The sequence below is a fragment of the Podarcis liolepis genome (genome assembly GCF_965112155.1).
Source record: "Podarcis liolepis genome assembly, chromosome: 6".
Taxonomy (NCBI): domain Eukaryota; kingdom Metazoa; phylum Chordata; class Lepidosauria; order Squamata; family Lacertidae; genus Podarcis; species Podarcis liolepis.
The window spans coordinates 23,246,258-23,265,147 of NC_139559.1; the positions used below are offsets into that span (position 1 = coordinate 23,246,258).

Below are 18,890 nucleotides of genomic sequence, written 5' to 3' on the forward strand. Positions count from 1 at the left end.
GTGAGAACTGAAGCATCCCCACCCCCCAATGTTCCTCCTGGGCCGCTATTACCCCTAAGCTTAAAAAATGCAATAGGGCCAGCTCCATGGGGTTTTCCCACTCTGAATGATGCATGCTTCTGTCCCTTTTGCCTGTGCACAGGTGAACGCCTCTACCCTCTGATTCACTCATTACACCCCTCCATGGCTGGGAAGATCACAGGTATGCTGCTGGAGATAGATAACTCTGAGTTGCTGCTGATGCTGGAGTCTCCTGAATCCCTCCACTCTAAGGTACTGGAATTTCATGCTATAAAATAAAAACTGCTAACTCTGCCATTGCAAAGCCCCAAATTTTGCAACTAAAATATATTGTGCTGATTTGAGTTTTGTTTATCTGTAAAGTTTATGATATGCATACCTTCAGAATACGAAGGGTTTCTCTTTTACAGAGCTTGGAGTGGGGCTGTTTTCCCCCCCAGAAGTAGGTGATGGAGCAGGAGACTATTGGGGAACTGAAATGATCCCTAAGGGCCGGGAGATTTTGAAACCCTGGTGGGATAACTGATAGCAAAAAGACTTCAGCTCTGACTACAAGCCTTCACACTGTTGCTTTTTCCCTTTCTGCCATCCCCAGCTAAGTCCATTTCTCACCTGGTTTGTACATGTTTGTGTGTTCTAATTATTCCTGTTGCATTTGCACTTTGAGCAAATGTGGTGTATGTATCCCACACGGAAGCACATTTCCTTGCTGAGATTAAAAGCTACTTTTTTACATTTAAAGTGGCAATTCACTGTAATGGTATGTCCTGACTAGTTAGAGGAGAAAACAGAAAAGATCACATGACACATCCTTAATGTCTCTTTTGACATAATGTGCGCGCTCTCTCTCTCTCTCTGTGTGTGTGTGTGTGTGTGCAGTGGTTTCTCCTAGTTTTGGCTGGTTTGCAAAGACTGCATCTGCAGCCCTTTGAATGACCACCATGTTATGAGCCATTCCATTCTCAATGCTAGAGGAGCTATTTTTAAGCAGGTAGCGTTTCAGCTGCATAGGCTTTCGATGCATGAATAATAAGGAGATCCTTCCTGGATCAGGCAAATGGTCCATCTGGTCCAAAATACTGTTTTCCCATAGTGATGGCCACCCAGAAGCCAGGCATACTGTTCCTCTCATATGACCTCTGAAATGTGGAGGCTAAAATGAATGTAGCCTTCCTACTAGTAAATCCAGTGGCAGGTGGGGCTTGTCAACCTGGGAAGGTAGCCCATCTAGGAGAAGCAAAACTCTCTATCCTTAACCTTCATTGCCATGTGGGGTGTCTTCAGGAGAAGAAAACTCTAAGGAATAAACTACACAAATTTGGAGTGGGGTCCCTAAGACTGTTGGATGGTGCCTTGTACACCTCCTTCCGGCAACTCCTGCAGCCAAGCTGGTGCCAAGCGTATTTCTCTGCATTACTTTGGACCACATCAGTGAGGTCGAGAGGGGGGTCTTGTCGTCTGGGCAGCCCAGGACCTCCATACGCACTACCCAGGTTTAGCGCCCCTGGGAGGTCACTTCTGTGCTGCTAATGCAGCAGTGTGACTTCACCCCAAAGACACACTCCATTGGCTCTTGAGACAGACCTGATGCCAACAACTGCTAGTAAGTCCTCCATGCATTTCATAAGAACATTATGCATTACAACAAACTGAAGACATGGAGAGTATGCTTGGATAATGTTGGCATTAAAAACAGAACGGGGGGGGGGGGTGAAGGCTGAGATGAAAAATTAAATCACCCTTTGAGAGCATGTATAACTGGAGGGTTGGGAGGGTGTTATTAACTGCTTTCAGATTCGGTAGGAAGTTTTCAAGAAACCATTTAATGCACATTAAGGCAGTTGAGAAAGTTGTTTTTTTGAAAAGCGTAACTGCGTTAATGTATCTGTGTCAGAGAGTGGGTCTGGCAAGCTACTTGCTTGAGGGGGAGGGTGGGTTATTGGTTTGTTTTTGCTCGTTTTTATTATGTATTTTGGTTTTTTCTGTCTTGTATTTTTATGTTGTAAACTGCCCTGAGATCTACAGGTGAAGGGTGGCAAAAAAGTTTAAGAATAAGAATAAGAACTACTGTAGCTCACAGGTTGGTTTTAGCCTTATTGTTTGCAAGAACACTTTTCCTTCTGTGCAATTTTTCACTTGGGAAAAGAAACTGAGCTTCTTAGTCCTCAGATGGCTACCTTAGACTGGTTTTGGGTATGTCATGAAAAGGCAGCAAATTGCTAATTGCCAAATTTGTTATTTTTTACTATCAGGAGGTGCTTCTGACGCTGAAAATCCCATGACAGGCCATGGTATTATTTGTCTGAAGTTGGGGTGGGCGGGATGCCACTTGCTTTTCTGTTTCAGGCTGCAAAACATCTTTGGCCAGACCTGGCTCAGAGATAGCTATTTCTCTTCTCTCCCCTACCTTCCACATTGGTGTGATGAAGAGTTCTCTGTATTTCCAAAGCCTGCATACTGCAATTTTGGGTGCCAACTAGTTCCAATGAAAGAGGGCCTTTTCGGTGGCTCTGCATGAAATTTGTTACTATTCCTTGACTCAAGGAACTTCTACAGTAAGATTGTTCAGAAAAATGAGCTTGCAAAGTCAGCCTTGGAACCACACGAAGATGGAGCCAATGGGCAATGAAGAATCAGAAATGAAAAGAATACAAGTCTTGCTGCACGAATCTCCCTTGATCTGTTAAGACAAAGCCCAGAAAGACTTTGGCACTCCAAAATGGCAGTCTTAATTGTCTGAATGTACCTACAGAGAAAAAAATGAGTGAAGTTTCCTTCAGAGGCTTGGACCTCAGTGTGTGCGATTCTTTAGATCCTAAAGCAGCCAAGTGGCTTTAACACACCATGCATATCAATTGCTTTGGATGGAGAGCCTATGGCTGTCCAGATTTTGCTGAACTCCAATTCTCCAGCTGACTCAGCCACCAGCATGGCCCGGGGCCAAGGATAATGGGAGTCGTAGTCCTGCAACATCTGACAGGCCACAGGCATTCCACTTCTGCTTTTCAGGGAAGAGTAATGCACCTAGGATTGTTAAAGGGCCTCCATGTTGATTTGCCGAGTCTATCTCAGTACAACTGGCTGTAATAAATGACTGTCTGCTCCTGGGCTTTGCTTTTGTTAGATTGAGGAAGCTGTTGCTGTACTGCAAGTGCACCAGATCTCTGAAGCATCCCACAAGAGCAACTCAGCAGCATTTCTTCAGTGACCAAGGTGGGTTGGTAAGGAGTGCACAGCAATCAAGGGAGAAACTTGGTTTTGGCCAAAATATGTAAGCGGGAGGGAAGGAGAGCAGGCCCAAGCATTGCATTGGGGACCTGATGCAAAGACATGGTTCCATGCTGAGAACTAACACAGAAGGACCTATTCATACAATGTCATCTGCTTGGCAAGGTGAGGGACAAGTAGGAAAGTGTTGCAGTTGCATGTGTGAAGCTGAAACTTTCTGCTTCCCTCCTTTTTAGGATCCGATTGGTACTGATCAAATGACTGCTTCGACTTTGCCTGTTGCTGCAACCGTCATGTCTACACTGCTTGTGCAGCAGCTTCATTGTTACCATAAATTTGCTGCACGTGGTCTGGATCTCACTCAGACTCAGTGCCCAGCCGTGGTCCCGAACTACTGTAGGCACAACCAGTGGATTATCAATGGGCAAACTGAGCTCCTCTTCCCATTACAGTCAGGATGGCGACATGAAACTTCTCTGTGCATTCTAATTTAGAGTTTCTCCATTTAACATATGCGTTTGCAGTCCCAAGGCACAGGTGGTTAATATATATTCTGTCCAACTATTTACTGGTATTTTTTTTGGGGGGGGTATATGTATATAAATATTAGTGCAAAAATCTAGCCTTTTTTGAATCACTTTCTTTTGTGCACTTAAGAGTCGTTGCAGCTTCTTTTCCCACTAACATTGTATTCACACTTTAAGGAGTATTTTCACAGGTGCTTTTCTAGTAACTGCTTGTATGGGAAGTATATGTTGTGAGAATGATGTGGAACAAATTGGTTCCCACATTGTGTTAATTTATCGAAGCTGGTCATTTTTAAGGAGCCTTAAGCTTCAACCACCACTGGGCTCTGTGGCACTATTTTATTTGTTCGTGCTGCTGTTGACATGATAAAGGAAATGAAGTGTCATTTCCTTTATCACCAAGTCTTGTGTCAGTGTTCACTGTCTAACATGGCACTAACAACCACTCTGCTCAGTTGCATAGATCTATGGGCTGCCAAAATTACTGGGACAAACCATTGTGAGCTCGTTTGTTTTAAAGAAAACCAACTGGTTCTCGTACTTGACACATGTAGAAGGGGTTTTTGAATTGCATTTTTAAATAACTCTTATAGAGATGCGAGAAATGAATTCCTCCTCTCCTTAAAAACACTTTTCTTCTGCACTGTGTCATGCACATATCCTTTTTTCAACAGCCACGTGTGCATTTTGTAGAAATTGAAATATTTATATGTACTGTTACCTTTGAGCTGGGAAAGAAACTTTGACTTGTTCAACACATGCCTTATAAACTTCACATCCTGGTAGCACATTAATATATGACTGTTCTCCTTTATAACTTGGATTTAGTTAAATTGTCCCAGGAGCCCAGAGAGGGGGTCACAAGCAGGCACTTGCAGTTAGCCCTATGCTGCAAAGTGGACACAATTAATTTCCGTTTGACAACTACAAGTTGCGCAACCAAACATTTATTTAAAAGTTCAAAACACCAGAAGCATAGGCTGATTTTAGTTTTCTTCCCTCAATATTTCCAGATGGATGCGAGAGGCGGCTGTTACTAGACTCTGCTGAACAGTGCAACATTAACAGTAATGGTTCCCTCTAGGGTATTTGGTGCCTAGCCTGCTCTGTGCATGGCTGTGTTAAAGAGACTATATGCAAAACTCTACCCCCTCCAACTTTAAAAAGGCATGAGCTCTAAGGCAAAAGAAAATGGGGATTGTCTTGGATCTTCTCACTATTACAAGGTTGAGGGACTAACTGCAAAGCTTGCTCTGGAGGGCAGGCTCAAAAGAAGCTACAGAGATTTCTTGGCTATGGAATTTTGAGCCTAGTTTTCACAAAGAGCAGAAGAGCTAATAAACCGCTGCCTGGACACTCTCAGAATGCAGGTGAAGCCTCTTGCAATAAGTACCCTTCTATTTTTAAAAAATGTAGAAAAGCAGGTGATGGAGAAGGCACCTGCCATTTCATTATCTGCTACAGAGCTGGGGAAGTGGTGGCACTCAAATGTTGCACTCTCAACTCCTGTCTACCCTGGTCAGGGATAATAGGGGGGCACAGGTCACTCTGCAGAGGGATTCTTCGTAGTAAGAAACATTCTACCAGATGGGTACCTTATCTGGAGTGCTAGAAGCAACATCAGTTTTATCAGCCGCTATTCATAAGGAGGTCTATGAGCAGGAAGGTAGGCAAAAAGTTTATGTACATGCAGATTGCTCTACTCTTCAGGGCATGTTCTTTCTATATGAAGCAGGAAAATTGGCTATGCCGGTCTACTTTCTGGGCTTCCTGCCCTCACCCCCAGCTGAATGTTTAACCTATAACTACTTTCAAACATATATCAGAGGAGGGAGTGTCATCATAAAGTAATAGACGTGTAAAAAACATAACAGGCAATCAAGCTAAGCATAAATGAAGCAGCCTAATCTAACAAAGAACGCAAGTCTGCAAAAGGTATACACAGCATAAGAGCAGCACGACATACCAGACTCTTTGGTAAAGGATAAAAGCAGCATTAGATTTCTAAAGAACATTTCGAAGACCAGAACGCTCAACTGGAGCCTAGTGCACAAAAGTTAAGGCAAAGCAGAGACTACTTTTGAAAAACATACATCCGTCAGCCACTGTGTCAGTCCAAGCCTTTAGCTTGCAATTGTGCTGCTACCTACATGGATAAGCAGCTACAACCAGAGGCTTGCAGTTCTTCGCTCTGCAAAACACACCCACCTACCAAAAAATATCAGTTAAGTGCTGCCCTGTCTGCTATAATCTCTTTCTCAGTGAGTTAAGGTAAATTTTGCTAGAATAAGGGGCTTGCAGTACAGCTACCACTCTGGAAATTCTATTAGGAAGTTGTGACTCTCAGAAGGTCACACTGAACTTTTGGAAGCCTTTATAGGAAGAACAAATAACTCTGATAAAGCAAGGAACCAGAAAGATGCCAACAGGTCTGAAAGGTGAATTTTGCATCTGGCTCTGCATTCAGGCTGGTCCCTGTGATCACTTTTTAAAAAAAACAAAACAAAACAGGAAACGTATCTTCAGAAGAGTATGGTGTTGCCTTTAGCCTCTCTTAAGAGTTATTTTAATTCTTGCAGTAGTTTCTGAGCAGCACTGTTCTTTGGTTCAATTTTCAAGAGGCTGTTGATATCTGCTTTACTAGATCTGTAGTCCTGGAAGTAAAGAAAACATGTAGATATTTGGCAGGAGAAAAATAAGGGTGCTCCCGAGAAAGCAAAAAGTGGCACCCCTACATTTAATAAAAATCTTTGGAATTTAGTGCATTCGGCAGCACTGCCACTTCTACAACCCCATCCTCTATCTCATGGTCTATAACACTACCTGGTATCCTTTGCAGCATATGGGCACCAACAACTCCCTGAATTTATTGTTGACTTTAGTAAACAAATGCTTTTGATTACTTTTTGGGATGCTCTCAATTCCCCCCGCCTCCTTGATGATCCCAATATCCTGAGGAGCCTGCCTTCAGCTGTTGCCCCAAAGCAGCCACCTTCCAGATGTCAACTCCTTTACACACCTCTAGAATGGGAAGACAGAAACTTCTAACCTGCCAGCAAATTTGGCCCACCTGGGGGTCCACTGACATCAGCTGATGGGAAAAGTTTAATCTTGCATTGGCTGCAAACCCTGTTCTTGGCAGTGAACAGGATCACAAAGCCAAGGCAGCAGGATTTAATCCCTGTTCATCAAGAGAAGAATTTGCAAAACATTATCTGAAGCAGCTCTGTGCTGCTTCTCTAAGCAAGTGGGAGAAAGGAGTCTGTCTCACCACCCATTTGCTTAAAGGAACGTTTGCAAAGGGCTTTAAAACCAATGTGGGTTCCCAAGCAGCCAACATCCAGCTGGCTGTAAAGCACTTGGAAACCAGATGCAAGGGATTTTGAGAGGTAGGTGGAGCTACCCACCAATCATGTGATGTCACAATGACATGGTGTGATTGATGAAGATCTAGCCACTGGAGCCAGAAAGGTTCCCCAGCCCTGCTCTGGAGCAAATGGGGTGGAACTGGAGAAAAAGCTACATATCTGCTTGAAAATAAGCACTTCCCATACTGTAACTCAGTGACCCAAAATTATAGGAAGTTCCTTACCTTGAGCTCTTTATATGCTTGTGCTCGTCTGTAAAATGCTTTGACATTCTTTGGGTCCATCTTAAGTGCTTCTGAGCAATCCTGAATTGCTTCCTTGTACTGCTTCATATTCAGGTAGCAAAGAGCCCTACAATGTATGCAAGGAAATATAACAGTCATTGGAAACAACTGCTATGGAAATCCTGCATTTGGAATGAACTCATACACCTAATAAAGGGTGCTGGGGGTAGGTGTTCAAATGCTCAATTTTTATTTTGAGACACATTGGCTTCTCTCATAGAATGATTGCTCTTGATAAGTAGAATGAATGAATATTGCCAATACAATTGTCAAGTCCAACATCATCAACTCAACCATGATTAAGTTGTAACAATGCACTTCTAAAAAGCTTGCTTTTCACACCCCACCCAAAAACTGTCATGACTGCAGTTTTCCTGAATGAGCTAGACTGCAAGCATCATCAGCATCAATATCATTATAATCATCTTCTCCTGCTTCTAAATGCAGTGGCTTTCTGCTCATAAACCAATTGCTTTCTGCAATAAACCAATGTGACTGCAGCCATTTGCACCTTGATCAATTAGAATCATCATTTTGCATAGCCACATTTCTAGCTTCTGTCAACAGGTCGTCGTCCCCCAAACTTTCAAGTAGACCTTTAAAGAGGCTGGAGCTAAAAATATGTGGAAGCTGGTATTTTCAGGAAGCTGAATTATGCACATAGTAAAACGATGTGCTCCTATAGAGTAGCGGTATATACAGAGCATAATTTGTGTATACTATGATTACAGAACGTAACTAAACCATTTGGGAGGAAAGGACTCTACCCAGGTACCCTTAACACCTTTAACGCAAACAGAGCCCACAGGAACATATCAGCCAAAAGAACTAGGCTTCATGAGGATGACTTGTACTTGTGCATCCAGGCTGTTAGCAAACACTGGATCCTGGAGTGTCCAATAACTTTCCATCTATCTATTGTCTCCCCCAATGGCCCCTTTGCAAACTCTCTCATGGCGCCTACAAGTATGGCTCCCAACCTACTGTTGGCTTATTCAAACCTAGCCTCCATGAGCTGCATGAATCAGGTGTTGGCCTTTTTAGGAGCACAGAGAGATTGATAATTCCAGAATTAGTAGTAAGGGAGAGCTCTTCCTGTTTCTGTTCTCAGAGACTCTGACTGGCCCCATCAAAGCAGATTATATTGTGAACTGCCCTGAGATCTATGGGTATAGGGCAGTATGGGAGTATAGGAGGGAAGCAGGACATGCAAGTGTATGTTGCACTTGAGTAAAAATGTCACAACCCCAAAGCATCCCTATTGACCATATTTGCATACAACCCTAAACCAGAATCCTGTCTTAATAACCTAAGATATATGAGAGTGATGAGCACCTGCAGGCAGTCCCTTTTCTGCCACTTCCCCCCCTTCCCTTTGCATGAACCGCAGCAGAAGTCAGGATTCAGCACTAAGCTATAGCTCCCTGTTTCTTGCAACCCAGAAACTATTGTTAACGGCTTCAAAACAAGCCAGAATATGAAGCCAACTTTAAATTGTGCATTTTTGGCATTTTATGTGCAAATGCAGCCATTATCTTCCACCCACATTACAGTTTTAGGACTGGCAGTCAAAATAGTTTCTGATACAATGTGCTACAGTGTAATTTGAGGGTGTATACCTGCACCTGTCAGATAGTTACATTAGCTTTACCTGTTAGTGTACGTTGCACCTTCCAGCTTATGGAGTTTTAAGCTTTCTGTGTACTTCTCAACAGCTTTTTTATAGTTTCCCTTCTTTACAAGCTCATTTCCTTCTAGCTTCAACACATTTGCTCGATCCATTGTGGCAGCAGTAGGCACTGAAATTCATTTCAAGAAAAAACACAGTGTAACCCTGAAAGCAGCTATGACAGAGGGCCAATACCACAAATAAAAATTCAGTCCTTGATGTTTCAGAGGGTGGAACTATAACAACCGAAAGACAAATTATTACGTTAGGATATACTTGTTAAAAGCTCCTTTTGAAGACTGCTCATCAAGGACACAAATTTAATAGCTACTCAATGCCAACACAAACAGCTAGCCTTTTGTGTTAGGTAGTAGTTCCAGCAAATCTCTGTGGGTCCGTGAAAAAAAAGTGCTGGAGAAAAAGACTGTGCTGCAGTACCAGCTCTACGGAGCTGACAATGGGAACAGGAAACATATAATAGAAGCATATTCTTATCAAATACATGGAAATTGAGGTATATACACAAATGAAACTGTACTTTGATCAGGTCTGGGCTGCTTGTGATGCAGCAAGCTAAATGTAGCACAGCAGGGAAGTTATGGAGAGCATCTGTTAAGTTTTGAAAAGTCTGGTTTTTATTGCTGAGACAAGAGAACTAGAAAGGGTGGCTGGGTGGGTATGAAGCACATGGCAAGCCACAATGCTTGACTGATGGGCTGTGTTCAGTTTGGTGGTCACACATTCTGCAGATGAAGTTGTTAAAGTGTCCCTAAGCCCCTGTTCCCACCTCAGATTCCAGGTGGTTTCTCTAAACTGCCTAGAGTTATCAGAAAGAGAATGCCAGTTGGAATTTGGATGAGTTAGTTGAGGCACTATGTGCTCTGTCCCTCATTCTCATCCCTAAAGCAAAAGAACTACCCACCTTGCTTTGTTCCTGCAATAGTGTTTTCATTGCTTCTTGTAGTAGCTTCTTGGCTTCCAGGTGGGGGCTCCCACCGTCTCTGAGCAGAAACTGGAACAGATGGGATGGGTGGAAGCTTCTGCCGCCACTGAAGACCATCTTTCTCCAGTAAGGCTTTGGTCATTCTGGAAGAGGACAGTTATTAGTTTAGCCATTGTTTGACACGGTCACCTTCCCATAAACAGATAGCTAGCTCTTATGATTTATACACCTCTAAAGCACAGAAGTTCCATTCCTAGATCTGGTTGCCTGGAATATAGACAAGATCTATGCTTATTTTAACAAAGGTGGGCTGCATCTTAAACAACATCAAACTGTTCTGGAACAACATAGAACCCGCTATCTAGAGGCACATAAACAAACCTAATTTGAAAGGAGCAAGAATGATCTAAAATATAAATTAGATTTTTTTTTGTACATTCATTTTGAACACAGAGCAGGGGATTACCGATTGACTCCATCATGTGCAGCTTGTACAGTGATATCAACCTGTAACACAGTTTTGTAGTCCACGTAGGCTAAATGATATCTCTCAAGAGCTTCATAGGCTGCTGCGCGCCTCAACAGGGGCTTGATTCCAAAAGGGACCAGATCCAGGGCCCTAAAATCAGCAGAAAGGGCAGCAAAAGATTACTGGATAAATAAAACAGCACAATTGACAATGTTCAAACTCAGTTGGCGGAAGAGGGTTCACACGCACAGCACATATTTATCAAAATTTCAAGTATCTAAAGAGTTTGGGTGTCTCTTGGGCTCTGCAGATAAAATGTACAATACTATAGAAGCAGGGATGGGAAACTCTTGGCTCACTGGCTGTTGCTGGACTTCAGCTCTAATCTGTCCCAGGAAACCTGGCCAATGGGAGTTGTAGTGAAGCAACATTTGTAGGACACAGGTTCTCCATCATATAAAAGTTATTTGAGCAAGTCACACCATTTCACAATGAAATTTTCCATAAGAATTCTTCAATCAATCCATCAACCTTTGATGGATGGTTTAGAACGACTGGGTCCAGCCATCACATTCACTGTGTATGTGTGCCAGTATCTATACTTAGCAGAGTTACATCTCAACGCAGCTCCTTCCTTAGAAATGTCTTTGGAGTTGAAGGTACACACAGTAGGCAATAAACACTTGGGGATGCCGTAAAGATTCAGTGAAGTGTAGAAGTTTACTTGACAGGCATAAATGCATATTGGTAGCAAATATATACAGACACCCACCACTGCTATGGTCAAGGCATGCTTAGAGTCCAACAAGAGTCCAAGACTCACTCTCTGCTTCTCTCACCACAAGGTGCAAGCAAGAGACTCACAACAAGTTACACAGAACCAAAGAACAGTTCCCACAGAAAACTTCCTTGCATAGACAAAACAATCTTAGCCTTCTGCTTCTTCTTAAAACTTCTCTGTTCTTATCTGTTTCTAGAACAAATGATTCTCACACAGAGAGAATACCCAACAAGATTAATGTTATCTTGGACACACTCCCCCTTTCTTTATCTATGTCTAGCTGTCTATAGCAGCGGCATCACACATGGGGGTTCCATTCCAGAAATAGCTTGTACTGTAAGTGCAAAAGTGTGTCCCACCAAAATTTCGTGGCTGCTGTCTGGCAAGCTTGGGGGTGGGGGAGCCCCATGCAGAGGCCTCCCCCATGTCTCTGTGGTCTTGCCTCAATCTTGCACATGTGGTGGCAGCACTGAGAGGGTGCATGTAGTCTTGCTGTGTCTCCACTGCCTTCCCTCACATCTGCAGCTGCAGAGGAGCATTGCGATGGTGATAGCAGCAACCCAGCTCCCTTGGCTGTGCTTACCAGAGGGGAAGGTGGAGAGATGAAGGTGGAAGGGAGGCAGACAGAGACATGAAGGCAGAAGCTGCAGCTCCATTCCAACCTTTTTCTTCTGCCCGAGGCCTCTGTCTGCCTTCCTCCATCTCTCCCCCTCCACTTGCAGCCATCCCTGGAAGGCTACTGCCGTCGCTTGAGGCAATGCCCTTGCCACCACTTCCTTTCTAGTGGTTGCAGCTGTGTGTCATTGAATTTGTGCAGGTTAAATGTGCATGTGATGCTACTACACTGTTTTAAAATATATATTGAAAACTATCCATATGCTGCTGCTTACTTGACAATGGTTTGCAAGGAGCAGATGAAAGAAAATGAAAACACAGCAAGATAAATAGCACAAGAAATGGATTATAGGCCAGCTACAGCATCCAGAGATTGCAGAATGTGATTCCCCCCCCCCCTCCACCAGCAACTTTTTGCTGCAAGCAGTAGAGGGGGCATTTGTTTATTTGATTCATTTATCTTAACAATTTATTTATCCAAAAATAGATTTGAAATTCAAAACCTACAACATGGGGAACACAACTAAATTGAAATGAGTAAAACTATTTAACCAACAATGATGTGAAATGCCTGGTTACTGCTGCTGGTTTGGAAGAGTCACATGAACAGTCTTCTGTCCACCACCTATGTTATGGGAAGTTTAGGAATGAACACTGGAAGATAATCCTACTTCCAGCCAGCAGGGACAACAGAACAAGTCCCCCTCTTCTCCCCAGCCACTTTGTGGGCAAAGTGTGTTGTGCTTCAACCCTGTCTAATATTCCCTACCTGTAGAGAGTGGGTTCTGAATAGGCTGAGTTGGCCCTTTCTGTAGCCAGGGTCTGAAAGGCATCAAGCGGTAAGAGGAAGCAATCTATAGGAATATGTAAATTAGACTTCCATTCTCTTGTCCTCAGGACAGAAACTACTTACTCAGAACAATCCTTAATGCAGAGACTACAGTTCCCGTCTTTCAAATAGCAGGCAGCACGATTGGACAAAAGAACACTCCTCTCTTCTGCATTTGCATCCCCTAGATATAAAAGGGAATATTAAGTCAGATTTCTAAGCATAAGTACCTCTGGTGCTAAGCAGGGTATAGTGGGATTTGGCGATGCCTCATCTTCTGCAACAGAGATGGGGAACATGTGGTCCTCCAGAACATATTGGAATACAACTTGTATCAACTTAGCCAATGGTCACAGGTGATGGAAGATGTAGTACAACATCCGGAGGACCCCCTCCTCTGCAAGATGCTTCTTGTTACTTTGTGTAAAGCTTCAAGACCAGTAACTATGATGGAGGTGAGGACAGAGGTCACAACTGGGGAAAAACGTTAATGAATGGGGCAACATCTTAGTAACATCACTAAACCAGTCACTAAACAATCATTAACCAGCACTCTTACCATTTTTATTGCACTATAAAGAGAATATTGATCACAAGAATTCCTGATTGTCTGCCGTATCCCTTATTTGAACATGATCTTTGTGCTGTCCTCTATCCTCATTTGCTACATTTCTACGCTCACCTTCAAAGAGCTCAAAGCAGTATATATGGTCTCCCATTCCCTATGCATATGGTCTCACACTCCCAACTGCATATTTTATTCTCACAGGAGACCTATGAGGCATGTTTGGCTGACAATGTGTGACCGGTGCAAATTTACCCAATGCTCTTGGTGGGTTTGAAGTTGGGGATGAGCATAACTTAGTGACACACATGCTTTGGCTCCAGAAGGTCCTGGCATCTCAAGGTAGGGCTGGGAAGACTCTTGTCTAAAACCCTGGAGCCAGTCAGCACAAAGAATACTAAGCTAGATGAACCAATGGCACTGCCAAAGAAAGCAGATGCATTGCCAAAAGAGAGGGTAGGAGGTGGCATAAGCTTAATTCACAGCTACAGGTGCAAATTTAGAAAAATAATTACTGTAATTTAAATCCAAATATAATACATCTAACTTATTGTTGAAAAACTGACAGGCAACCTGTGTGCCTTGTTCAGTCTGCTGTCTAGATGCTGAGGGACAACTTCAAGGCTCCTGCTCTCCAATCATTATTTAGCAAGATTTTTACTTATTTGTTAAGCAGCATATCAAAATGGTTTACACAAAATGGTATAAAACAGTCATTAGGTAGCCGTAAAACACTTCAAAAACAGTAAATATATTATCAGTATATACACACTTTTAAGAACAAGGAGACATAAATGAAAATAATGTCTAATTTAAAAAGTTTAGGTGTTATGAACAGTACAACGAAAGCACCTGCTGAATATTCATCGGATTCTTTAAACTGGACTTAGATTGCAAAGCCCTTTAAACAGAGGACACCATACAGAGGACTGTACTTTTTAAAGTATCGCTATCATTATACAAGTTTATAAACCACTTCACAGCATCAATGTGGCTTACATAGTGAAACCAGAGCACAGACACACAAGCTCTAACAATGAATCAATTCAACAAACCCTAAAACAATAACACCATCCTAAAAACTCTGAACACAATTAAACTATCAGATATAAAATTGATGTTTCATAAATGGCTGGGTTACACCCCAGGGAAAACCTATTAAACAGGAATATCTTCAAAAGATGATGTCTAAACACCATCATGCTAGGCACCCATCGGATTTCATCTGGAAACTGACTCCTGAGAGCTAGAGCTGAAGCACTAAAAGTAGGACAGATAGCCATTCTAACCAAGGTTAGCTCCCTATAATCTTACACTGCTTACTAGTGTCAAACTATGGCCCACAAACCTCTTTCTGGGTGTTCCTGTAGGCATTTCCAATGCAGATTTCTTTGTAATTGGAAGTGGAATAACACAATGTATGCTGTCTATAACTAGAATAAGGATAGATGCATATGCAATTTTAAAGTTACTTTAAAATACAAGAGAGTAGGGATCCAACTGCTGCCCATATATATATCATGTATATTTTTTTAAGTGGAAAGCTGCCAAAAAATAAAGCACACATGTGCTTTGTGTTCTTGATAGACATCACATGTATGTCTCTAACTATTATTGGTACCTCAGTAGGGGGGGAAAGCCTGTCAGATACAGCTCTCAGAGGCCATGTGATGTCCACACTAATGGAGAAAAGACTATAGAAAGTATAGTGAGTTTTTTAAAAACAAAACAAAACATTCCTATTCCATTCTCTGTGGCCCCACCAATCCAGAGAGCCCCACTTCCTTTCATTACTTCAGCAAGTGTAAGGCTCTTCAGGGTGTCCCCATTTCAGGATGTTTTTGCCCTCCATCTAGAAGTCCTTCCCTTTCTCATGTTCAAGAAAGCCCTGACAGAGACTGTTAAAAACTATATATGCAGGAAGGGCGGGGGGGGGGGCAGACAAGGCCAAAGCCAGAACTCAGTTAAATCTACTTCTGTCCCTCACCTTAACTCCATTAGGAATGCAAGGGAAAGGAAGGAAACAGAAAGCAAAGTCTACAGCTCAGAGGCTGAGAAAGTGAAGAAAGGAAACAGAAAGTGTATCCCACGAGCTGTCCAACTGCTGGCTCTGTTTTTATGTTAGTAACCAAACTTACTCATTGTGACACAATTACTGCAGCAGACAGCCTGCTGACCTAATAAGTCTAAGGCTGTGGAGGAGCTTCAGAGGCTACCAGTAACAAAAAGACCGGGCAATTATGAAGACTTAAACATCTTCCACTCATCTGCCCACTGCAACCTACAACGTTGGGTGCCTTGTACTCCATGGGCTGCCAATTCCAGGAATATGTAGCATGACAAAGAATGCTGTTCCATATTAATCCAGAGGACCATAAAGCACCGCTACTCTACCTAAAGAGCTGGTTTAAGAAAAAGAAGCCCAGAGCTCCCAAAGCCAGCTAATGGGATGGAGTTTTTATATTCTGCCATCAGGTATGGTTTGAAAACTATTCCCGGTCTCCAAACGTACATAGTGGTATCCTTACTTTTGCATCAAATGCTTCAGGGTTCTCAATCTGGGACCTGGTGACACAATACAAAATGTTCCTCAGCACAGGATGGTTTTATGGGGGAAATCCAAACCACCATTACTATTAATTTCTTCACCTGGGTTAGAATATACAAAGTTACCTATTAGTCAGGCCACCCCACCATCTAGAACTAGATACTACAATTGAGTAAAATCTCTCAGGGTTTTATCCAGCCCTAGTAAAATCCCTTGAGCTTTAGACACTGAGAAATAAACCGAAGACTTATCTCTCTCACACAACCCTACAGAGCTATTTAGGTCCCATCTCTCCTAGTGGCGGCTTCCTCCGGGCCTCCATTTAACCCACTGTAAAATGGGTGCAGTCCTATTTCGCAGGGAAGTTTTAAGGGCAAGCCCTATAAAGGCCCTTAATGACTCTGCAAATCAGGAAGTGATTCACACATGAGCAGGAGAAAAGCACAGGGTTGTTGTCATCAGTGCAGGGGGGGGGGAAGGAACATTTTTTTGCAAGTTAAACATTCGCCGATGGAATATGGCTTTGAATCCTAATACTCGGCATATACGATTCTGGATCTAGTCACCCCATAGAAGTCATTTGGGGCAGGCGATATTTGAGACTTAAAAGACTGCACAAAACTAAGGGATGGGTTGGGCTGGCGAGGATGGTTGGGTGGGAAGACACATAACTTGCCTAAAGACAAACCGGGGGGGGGGGGAGAGAGACCAGTTTATGGTGCAAGGCAGGAGGGCACTATAGTCCTGTAGATCCCCAGCCCAGGATCCCCAGCCCTCTCTGACTGCCTTCCCTGGAAACTGAGGCCTTGCCAGGGCTTTCGCCGCCCGCCGCCAGTACCTGCTGCTTCCAGTAACTCCAGCGCCCGGCCGTAGAGGGCGGCCGCCTGGCTGTATTGCCCGTTGCGGAACTGCTCGTTGCCCGCCTGCCGCAGGTCAGCGATCCGCGACGCAGGAGCCATGAAGCCGGCCGCGGGGTGCGAGGAAGCCGGCGCCGGCACTCGTAAAGGAAAGCAGCCGGGGCTGCAGCTTCCTCCTCCCTCTGCGCTCGATTAAGCAAGGGGGCGGGCGCCGTCCGCCAGAGGCTCCTCCTTTTCCCTCCAGGGGCGCCTGGGCAGGGCGAGAAGCGCAGGCTGCTCTCCGTGCGCGAAAGTTAGGCGAGGGGGCGGGACGCAGCCCCCTTTAGCACATGTTCGCTTTCTCGGGAGGAAGCCCCGACTGAGTCCGCTGCGAATTGCTTCTAAGTTTGCGTGGGAGGAAGCTGCGTCGAACTCAGTGGGACTTACTTCAGAGTAAGCGCGCCTCGGAGGCTCCGGCTGCAAGCGCCTTCCTTCCCCCGGTAATGGCATAGGATCGGTCTGCTTTCGTTCACTGCGCCCCCCCCCCCTTCCAAGATGAAGATCGGTCAAATGACCTTTCAGTTTGGAAGCGGCAAAATCCAACAAGCCCAGTTGCGCTATGGGGCTACAATCTTGCGCACGTTCACTAGTTGGGAGCAAGTCACTAAAAGTGCTTGGGCAGGAGAGTCATACGAGGCAAAGCCTTGCAGTCCCGTCCGCGTTTGTGAGCAAATTCTATTTAACGCAGGGGGCCTTTTTATTTTCACACGAGATGATTGCTGTTAGTTAATAGAAGTTTATGCCGCGATCAATCTTGTTATCGAGTAAAGGCAGACCAAGTCCTTCGCATGTTTACTGAGGAATCAATCCTAAAGTCAACGGGCCTTCCTAGAAAGTGGCTTTAGGATGGCAGTCGTGCTGTACAATCTTAAAGTTAAGTCCTACTGTGTAGTGATTTGAGAGCAGAACCCGGGAGACTCCAAATCCTTCCAGTCCTTAAGTTCATTTTATTGCATTTCTTTACTGCCCTTCATTTGGGGATCACTGGACAGTTTACAATATAAAAACACAAAAATGTGTAACAGTAACAAACAAAAACAAAATCACACACACACACACAGTTTAAAAGGCCATAGGTTGCTCAAATAGCCTGGGAGAAGAGGAATGTTTTTTGCCTGAAATGGGCGATGCTGTGCCTGTCCCATTTCTCTAGTTCAACCTATGTTGTTGCAAAAATACAATGGAACCAGATACTGACCTGGTGGCTCCTTTGAGTAAATGCAAGGAGCAAGTGTAATGATCATAAATATGACCTGCACCCAGGTGAAGATAGGATAAGTGTATTAAGACACAATCCTTTTTTAAAAAAGTATACAAGCATCTACTCAAAAGTGAGTACAGATTGGATTGCTGTGGATTGCAGTGTGGAAAAGATACAAGTATAGAATGTCTTTAATATGAAGCACATTTAGAAATTACAGGGGAAATCATGCAGGCAAAGTCAAATGTGAAATTAATGTGTATCTGGAAAATAAGTATTAATTTGTAAACTTTTGAAACTCAGAAAAAATATATAAAAAATGAGTGAGTGGAGCTCCAACAGCCTTATCGCCAGGTAAGGGTGCAAAAAAATTGTATCCTGTCTTTACAGCATTACAGGACTATTTTAGGCAGGTGCTGAAGATGTACCCTTTAGCACCTGAGATATAGTAAGACAAGCCCTATTCCCCTGCATGTAAAGTTTTAACTGTTTTTAATGGCTGTATATTTAAATTGGCTTTTGACCTCCCCCACACAGTGGCAGGTAAGGAAACAAATTACAACATGATGATGACGTTGGGCCTGAAACGCTGCTAATTTTCTCTCATTTTGGGCAGCCATTTTGCAGCAGCATCTTATTTACAGAAGCCCCGCTTTGTTCAACGGGGCTTGCTTACTCCTTAGCTAGATTTAACTTCAGAAAGCACCTCAACGTTTTATTTATTGTGACCGATAACCCTTCCTTCAGAGGCATAAGGAAAAACGCATCGTGATTCTTTATTGGCTTCTGAGGGGGGAGTCGGGGAGCAGCAGCGCAGCGAGGAGCGACATAGCCACTCCCACCGTGATTGATTTTTTTAAAAAAACAAACCCCCTGGGGGCAACTGCCGCCAAGACCTGCGAAACCACGTGGCCTGGTGTCGCGCGGCCCCCTTTCTCCCTGCCCC

At 43.6% G+C, this 18,890-nt stretch overlaps 3 protein-coding genes across 5 annotated transcripts in view; 2 read left to right on the forward strand and 1 right to left on the reverse strand.

Moving 5' to 3' along the window:
• The window catches only part of PABPC1L (poly(A) binding protein cytoplasmic 1 like), a 30,357-nt gene extending 24,066 nt beyond the window's left edge, over positions 1–6,291 (forward strand). The window contains exons 15-17 of one of the 2 annotated variants that reach the window (XM_083508071.1): positions 143–273; positions 3,146–3,234; positions 3,486–6,291. In XM_083508071.1, the coding sequence (XP_083364197.1) occupies positions 143–273; positions 3,146–3,229 (215 nt within the window). In that variant the 3' untranslated portion in view covers positions 3,230–3,234; positions 3,486–6,291. Of the gene's footprint in view, positions 1–142; positions 274–406; positions 1,871–3,145; positions 3,235–3,485 lie in introns of those variants that run through there. The other variant, XM_083508070.1, reaches the window with a different exon arrangement.
• TOMM34 (translocase of outer mitochondrial membrane 34) lies at positions 4,708–18,878 on the reverse strand. 2 transcript variants are annotated; one of them, XM_083508259.1, is made up of 7 exons: positions 16,686–18,878; positions 12,819–12,918; positions 10,507–10,659; positions 10,020–10,183; positions 9,080–9,227; positions 7,369–7,495; positions 4,708–6,430 (listed from the first exon to the last, which is right to left on the reverse strand). In XM_083508259.1, exons 1-7 carry the CDS (start codon positions 16,804–16,806, stop codon positions 6,338–6,340), a joined length of 906 nt encoding a protein of 301 aa, XP_083364385.1. In that variant the 5' UTR covers positions 16,807–18,878; the 3' UTR covers positions 4,708–6,337. The 2 variants fall into 2 exon arrangements, with proteins under 2 accessions (XP_083364385.1, XP_083364386.1); XM_083508260.1 differs by having other exon boundaries at positions 17,942–18,561.
• Positions 15,482–18,890, forward strand: part of STK4 (serine/threonine kinase 4) — a 68,531-nt gene continuing 65,122 nt past the window's right edge. The window contains exon 1 of the mRNA XM_083508148.1: positions 15,482–15,774. Coding sequence (XP_083364274.1) covers positions 15,749–15,774 — 26 coding nt within the window. The 5' untranslated portion in view covers positions 15,482–15,748. The remainder of the gene's footprint in view (positions 15,775–18,890) is intronic.